At 38.2% G+C, this 8,013-nt stretch overlaps 1 protein-coding gene across 2 annotated transcripts in view; it reads right to left on the bottom strand.

Annotated features, from left to right (window-relative positions):
- Nucleotides 1-298: 298 nt before the first annotated feature.
- LOC106869626 (structural maintenance of chromosomes flexible hinge domain-containing protein 1) overlaps nt 299-8,013 on the bottom strand; it is a 76,582-nt gene continuing 68,867 nt past the window's right edge. For both annotated transcript variants that reach the window (XM_014915437.2, XM_014915436.2), the window contains exons 44-49: nt 7,337-7,425; nt 5,297-5,403; nt 3,225-3,295; nt 2,842-3,013; nt 1,776-1,934; nt 299-960 (exon numbers count right to left, since the gene is read on the bottom strand). In XM_014915437.2, coding sequence (XP_014770923.1) covers nt 614-960; nt 1,776-1,934; nt 2,842-3,013; nt 3,225-3,295; nt 5,297-5,403; nt 7,337-7,425 — 945 coding nt within the window. In that variant the 3' untranslated portion in view covers nt 299-613. The remainder of the gene's footprint in view (nt 961-1,775; nt 1,935-2,841; nt 3,014-3,224; nt 3,296-5,296; nt 5,404-7,336; nt 7,426-8,013) is intronic.

An 8,013-nucleotide genomic window follows, 5' to 3' on the forward strand; every position in this document is an offset into this window, starting at 1 on the left:
AAAAAAAAAAAAAAACAAAACAAAGGAAAAAAGGAAATCTTGCACACAAACTGTGAGGATAGCTTTTAAGTGTGGGTGATATTAAAATGCAGAGAAGTGGTCAACTTCTCCTTGGCACAACAATGGACAATAAATTTGAAATAACTAAAATAAGTAGACATAATAAAAAGAAACAGATATTTCCTTACCTTAACAGTGAAAGTTTAGAATCTGATGTTATATTACATGAGAAAGAGAGAGAGAGAGAGAGAGAGAGAGAGAGGGAGAAGGAGAGACGAAAGAAAGAAAGACAACAAAATTGCAGTAAATAACTTTACTAAAAGTGAGGGAGTGATGTAGGTAATTAAATTCAAAAACAGGATCCAAGTATTTAACAGTTACCAGTCAAAAATAGTCTTGGAAAATAAAAGTTAATTTGTGTGTCTGAATGTGTGTGTGTGTGTTGGGATGTAGTAAAATAGAAAGAAATAAAAATTAAAGGGAGGTGATGGGGAAGAAAGGCAGTTCCAGAGTTTTGTGTGAAGTGTGTATGAAACTATTCAGATTTGATCTAAGAAAAAGGGAATCCAATGATGGTTGATAATGGTGAAGAAAAATATGAAGAAAGAGGGGCTCAAGTTTTACGCAACCTCTTTCTACCATCATCTGAAGTGACTGGTGTCATGGAAGCAATGCGTTTACTCTGTCGCGTAGGAGCAAAATTGTTGTTGGTTGGTGTTGAGACACCCACTGCCCCTGAGTTGCTTGCCATTCCACTATTATTCATAATATTGTGGGATTTACCAGCTCCAGTGCCATTCAAAGCAGGAGATGACATTTCAACATTACCAGTATCAACACTGTAAGGAATTGAGGATGTTGACAAACGAGGTTTTTTGGTGCTCACTGGAGTCTCATATTGTTCATATAATTTTCCTTTTGAAGTCATTGCTGACGATTGTGACTGAGCAAGGCACATACCTGAAAGATGACAACAGTAATAAGATTAATTCATTAAAAAAATGAAATAATTGTTAAAATTAATTAATACTTTTTAAATTAATTATGGCTTCACCCAACAAAAGCAAGAATACAATTATTTTACAGAAACTAATTAACTTGATTTAACTCGTTAGCATTCAGATTATTCTATCAAATGTAAAGGCTTATTTATTCAAGTCTTTAAATTAATCATGCATTAATCTTGTAGCTTTAAGATTTCAATGATGTGACTGCTTACTTTTAGAATGACATGGTATGGTAGGTGTGAGAGGCTGGATTTGACCAGTTTGAACATAAAACAAGTAGAATATTTGGGCTAGACACGGCTGGTTTAAACAAGAACTGATTGTTTAGAACAACCAACTTTAATTTAGGAATATTTTTTAATAAGAAATTATACCTCCCCAACCCCCACTCAAAAACATTAATATTGATTCCCAAAAGCAATGAATGAAGTCCACCAACTCATTTTCTTCATTACTAGTTGGGTTTCTCTTGTCTCAAAATGCACTTTATGTCACTTTCATCAATAAATAGGAGGTATTGTGTCCTACTCTTTCCCTTGGTCAACAATCATCATGATCCTCTCATCATTTAATGCCCATCGTCCATGCTAGCATGGGTTGGATGGTTTGACCAGGGCTGGCAAACTGGAAGGCTGCATCAGACTCCAGTCTGATTTGGCATGGTTTCAATGGCTGGATGCCCTTCCTAATGCCAACAACTCAATACAGTTGATATATTTTTGCATACAACAGAATAATAAGTGTTGTTGAGTGAATGTTATGACTCACCTAATTTCTGTTCAATGACTCGTAGTCTTTCTTCTGCTTCAGAACATTCCTTCATTTTCATCTTCATCTCAGGATTGTTCATTGCTCTTTGCTGTTCAAGTAAATCAGTTTCAGAGTTCTGGCGTTTCTTCACAGCAGCCCGGTAGTTATGGAGTGTGTCTGTAACATTAAGACAAAAGTTTCAATAGCTTTTAATTAGAACTCTTTGTTAATTAGAGATTTCTAATTAAAAAAATAGAATTCTATATAATAACAGAATGCCTTAAAAAAAAAAAATTAAAAAGAAACGCATCGTTCGTTTAGCGTCTGCCTTCCATGCTAGCATGGGTTGGACCCATAAATTGCCAAAACCAAATTTATTCAAGCTAAATAGCCTTGATGTTAGTTAATTGGTCTTTGAAAAAAGAAAGGTTTCACTTTTTGAATTGTACAACCAGAAGCCTTTTGCATTCAGATTCCCCCGTCAAATGTAATTCTTAGTGATTCACATTGTTTTTAATTAATGAAGCATTGTTTCATAACTTCAAGATTTCAATGATGTGATTGTTTAGTTTTAGAAGGACATTGTAGGGTAGGTGTGAGAGGCTGGATCTCAAAACGTAGAATATTTGGGCTGGATAAGGCTGATTTAAATGCTAAAGAGTTAAAAAATAGACCCAAACTTGTTGCAGAACAAACACAGTAATTGTTTTTTTTTTATAGCCAATTAATAAATAAGGTGGTGAGATTTATATTGGAATTTTCCCCTTTTCACTAAATCGAGGCAAGGTATCAAGTTGTTTAAGAACTTCTAGACTCTTCTCATCTGAAACAATCTATTCATAATTACAGAAGAGTTCTATAGTTATTCTACAAACACTGATTGTTGTAAAGTCTCTCTGGTTATTAGTGGGACAGTCACAAAGGGTCAACTCCCAAAACCTTACAATGTTTGCATCAGCTTCAATGCAGAATAATGCACTCCTGTTATAACTCAATTCAAAAATACAATGAAAGTCATTTATAATTAAAATAATTAGTAAGTATCACCATGGTGTTATTGTTGAGAGACAACTGTATAACTCACCAATTTGTGTGCAGATTGCATGATAAGCAACTGGTAGGGGTTCACCAAACACTGCTCCACGTAGCTTATCTAAAGGCAATGCTTTGTTCATTAATCCTCCAAATTTGCCATTACTGCGGATACGATCTCCATCTCTTGTCAAAATGGTTGGGCAATGGGCAAACTTCACAACCTAAGATATAAAAACAAATTCAAGGAAATAGAGAGAAACATGAGATGAATATACACACACAACAAAGACCGAATTAATTCTACGTAACTTCCATCTTTTATTATATAGCAAAGTTCTTCAAGTGAGATTTTTCATATTATAACAAAGACAATTAAACAGCCAAATAATTAGAAGAGGGTTAAAAATTCTTATAATTTTACAAAAGACTGACCTCTTGTCTGTAGGAATTCGCATAGTCTAAAGAATCCAAGAACATTGTATCACCCAACAGCATTCCAAACACTGAACAAAAATACAAAACAACAATTACTTCAAATATGAACAAAGGGGGTTCAAGGAAAGTATTTTCATATTCAAGAAGTATCTGACCTCTCTCTCCCCACTACCACCCTCTCACAACTATAAACGTGTCCCTCTCATTACCTTGCCTGAAATCATCACACACTCCCTCTCTTCTTTAGGGACCACTTTAGATCCTTAATCATTATAAGATACAAGCTCTCAACTGGTACTAAGCCATCTCCCTCAATTGAGGGTTCCTTGTTTCACAACTTATTTGGTGACCTCACAGCAGTTGGTGCCACATAAAAAGCACCCAGTACATTTTGTAAAGTGGTTGACATAAGGAAGGGCATCCAGCTGTAGAACCCATACCATAACAGATGACTGAATCCTTATGCAGCCCTTGGACTTATCAGATCCAGTCAAACTGTCCAATCTATGCCAGCATGGAAGGTGGGAGTTAAATAATGATGTGGACACACATACACACATGGGCACCTCATCCAATCCCTCTGCTATCATCTCTCTCACTGCACCTCTATCCAGTTACCACTTCACTTTTTCTTGCCACCTGGAACCATTTCACTTGGTGGCCATTCTTCATCCATTAATATTCTCTCTTTGCCACTGCCATTGAACCATCAAATTATATCTCGTCGTGCATTATGTCTGCTTCTCTCTCTCTCTCTCTTCACATGTCTGCAGTCTACTCAACCGCATGCCATTTCTTTCTTGATCTCCCTCTGTCACCCGATTTATCATTATTACCCTGCTGCTCTCTTCTGTCCCCCTACCATCCCCAACTCCTACATCACTAGTCATTTCCCACCACTCCCTACATCACCCCCTCTTCAACAACCCTACCTACCTTCCCATCATTACATTCCTAGCTCCTCTGTCTCCACTCACGACTACTCACCTCGTACCTTCAGGGCTCACCTGCACACCTCATTACCACTATTCATCTTTCCAGAGCTCCCACAAAAACATTCTCAGCCTCTCTTCTAAATGTGACGAACCAACTGCAGCTCCTCTACATCAACAACCTGTTTGGCCCTCTTCCTTCATTGTTTACCCACTCATGCCCTAGCCTACAGCTGACCACTCCCCCTCTGGGGTTTGTAATCTTTTGAGCTGCATGGCAATCTCACTGGTGCTGGTGCCACAAAAAAGCATAGAGGAATTATAGGATAATCCAATAATCTAAAAAAGGATATAGCTGAATTGGATGAGTTATTGAACATATTTTGCAGAGATATTACTACTGATAGACATTTGTTTAATATTTTGGTAATAAAACAGGATTTACTTTGATGTCTAAAGCAGTGCTCTGCAACTGGTGTGTCACAGTGTAACCTGAATATAATTTTTTCCTCTATACTTTTCATCATCATTGTTTAACATCCGTTTTCCCGGCTGGTATGGGTTGGACGGTTTGACTAAAGTCTAGAGAGCCAGCAGCTGCACCAGGCTCCAATCTGATCTGTCAGTGTATCTACAGCTGGATGCCCTTCCTAACGCCAACTACTCTGAGAATGTAGTGGGTGCATTTTACATTCTACAGGCACAGGAGCCAGTCAGGCAGGCCTGGCATCGGTCATGTTCGGATAATGCTTTTTACGTGCCACTGGTACGAGGGTTAGTCAAGGGGCACTGGCATCGGCCACGTTTGGTTGGTGCTTTTTATGTGCCACAGGCATGAGAGCCAGGCAGGGGGAATTGGCATCAGCCACATTCTAATGGTGCTTTTTACGTGCCATGTCACAGGAGCCAGTCAGGTAGGCCTGGCGTCGACCACGTTCAGATGGTGCTTTTTACGTGCCGCCATATTTTTAGTTCAGGTATGCCGCTGAATTTTGTAAAGAATATAAGTGTACCACAAGTGAAAAAAGGTTGTGGAGCACTGGTCTAAACCATGATAATTTAAAGTAGTATCTACTGCAGCAGCTCATTGCCAATGAAATAAAAAATAAGACTTATTTCTTAAGCAATTTCACTCACCCAATTTACATTTTTCTTCTTGGTGACTGAATTTAAGAAGTTTCCTTGCATAGACTGGATTCCCAGGAGGTTTCCATTGAGGTCGGAATTTTTCATGAGGTAGAGGTCTGAAACAAGCATTAAAAAAAAGAAGAAAAAAATATGAATGAATTGAAAGTAACAATATATATGGTCTTTACATACTGTCTTAATTATTAGAGAAATGTTCAGACACGGTGTCTATGTCTAGCAACAGCACAGCCCCAGATGTGGGAGCAGTATTCCCCTGTAGTCTCACTTGAATTTTGTAAAGGGTTAGTAGCTAATGAGGTTAGGTAGACGGAGTAGGACCTAAAGAAGGCCAGCAATGGTGTTGACCTAGCATTTGCAGTGACCCTGAGGGTGCAGGCTCTGGGTTGTTCACATGGTGGTGGAGAGTTAGGATGAATGTGTTGTAGGTGGTTGGAGTTGAGAGGGAAAATGAGTGGAGGGGAGAGACTTTAAACCGAAATAATTTGGAAGTCTTTGTTGCTGGTATCAAGATGAGAGTGATGGGGAAGTGGAATCTCTATATGTACTGACACCCATGCTAGAGCTATGTGAGAAAGCACCCATGCCGGTGCCATGTACAGAACCATCCATGCTGGTGCCACATAAAAAGCAATTAGGAAAGGTATTCAACCATAGAGACCATGCCAAAGCAGACAATGGAACCTTGTATGCTCTCTGGCCTTGCCAGCTCCTGTCAAACCAGCCAACCCATGCCAGCATGGAAAACGAACGTTAAATGATGGTGATGATGATGATGACTATGTTTCATATATTTCAGAGTGGAGTAGAGAGTTTAGTTAGGTTAGACAGCAGAGATGAGCTTACAGACAAAGGCAAGAGATTAGTGAAAAGGCTGTGTGGTTATATGCTAGGAAGCGATGTATGGAGTGAAGGTTGGGTCAGAGTCCACTTATTTCATGCTTTTTGTTGGTTTGGCTCAGTGGTTAGAGCGTTGGGCTCACAATCACGGGGTAGTGAGTTCGATTCCAGGACCGGGCTGTGTGTTGTGTTCTTGAGCAAGACACTTTATTTCACGTAGTTCCAGTTCACTCAGCTGTAGAAATGAGTTGCAACATTACTGGTGCCAAGCTGTAATGGCCTCAGCCTTTCTCTTGGATAACACTGGTGGTGCGGCGAGGGGAGGGGAGACTGGTATTCATGCATGACTGCTGGTCTTCCATAAATAACCTTGCCTGGACTTGTGCCTCAGAGGGTAACTTTCTAGGTGCAAACCACATGTATTACAGAATCTGCAGTTTTTATATCAACAGAAAAGTTTTTGAAGATACATACACATAGAGGTGTACGTAAAGGTTGGTTAAGTGAGAAGAAACAAAGAGAAAATTTAGGGAAAAACTTAAAAATAACCTTTGAGCAAAATTTTGAATCTTTTGGATGAAATCAGTAGATTGAAGAGAGGGCTTTAAACCTTGGAGAATTAAATATACTATGATTGACGAATCTTAGCTAAATAGTATATATTAGATTGGAGCCTGGTGTTGCCATCCGGTTTCACCAGTCCTCAGTCAAATCGTCCAACCCATGATAGCATGGAAAGCGGACATTAAACGATGATGATGATAATGATGATTAGGTGCCTCATTAGAATATGGCACTAGTAGTTTTCCATTCATTGTGGAATGGAATGTTGTAAGTCATGAAATAATTTCTCTGAAATCTAAAGAAATCTCAAGTTGTTGTACATTGGTAGGAACCTAGTTTTGAATGTGTCTAATTTGAAATCATCATCAGATATTACAGTTCTATATTTTAAGAGATGAGGAATTATGTACATTATTTACATTTGATGGATATTTGTCTTCATCTTGTTTGTTGTTAACACAACGTTTCGGCTGATATACCCTCCAGCCTTCATCAGGGGAAATTTCGAACCTGGGTTCTCATTCCTAAGGTATTTTTCGATATTATCATTATTATTCAGGTCACTGCCTGGAATCGAACTTCAGATTACTCTCTTGAAACAAATTCAGCAAAGCTATTAATACTTACTTGTCCCATTCTGGAAGGGTTTTCTTATAAATAGAATCTAATGGTAACACTTGCTGTTTGCCACTAGTTTGGTTGTAGATTTCTTTGGCCTGTTGAGACAAACAGTAATGAAATATCAAGTTATTGGATCTCAAGGTATGGTTGAGCTTGGGATTAACAAAGCAGATGGAAATGGTTATTGACAACTGATGGTGGGTCCCTTTGAAAAAGATGATTAAAATAGGACGGAGAAGATTTAACAAAATAAGTGAGTAAATTAGAAAAGGTGATTACAAAAAACGGATCTTTTTTAAAACAGGGGCCACATTTTTCATTAACGAAACACTTTGAAACTTGGAACACTGGTAGAATGTGTCATATAAAACATCTTTTTCTCTTAGTCTTCTTAAAAAAAAAGAAATCCATAAGTTATTCCATGTTAAAGTTGTCGTATTTCTGTAATTTCAACCAATCACTGACGTCCATTCAGCCGATATACATTAAGTGCCGACTACATAAACAAACGATTCTGAAACAATTAACCCTAACCCTAACCCTAACCCTAGGGTTAGGGTTAAAGAAAATTTAAAATGAAAAAAAGCAAATAAAACGAAGGCATGGAGATTAAATACGCTTTACACCGCTTAAAGTGCCAAAGGAGTAAATGTAAACAACTGAATACTTGTCAGTGATTGGTT

The sequence above is a fragment of the Octopus bimaculoides genome, chromosome 3 (genome assembly GCF_001194135.2).
Source record: "Octopus bimaculoides isolate UCB-OBI-ISO-001 chromosome 3, ASM119413v2, whole genome shotgun sequence".
Lineage (NCBI taxonomy): Eukaryota > Metazoa > Mollusca > Cephalopoda > Octopoda > Octopodidae > Octopus > Octopus bimaculoides.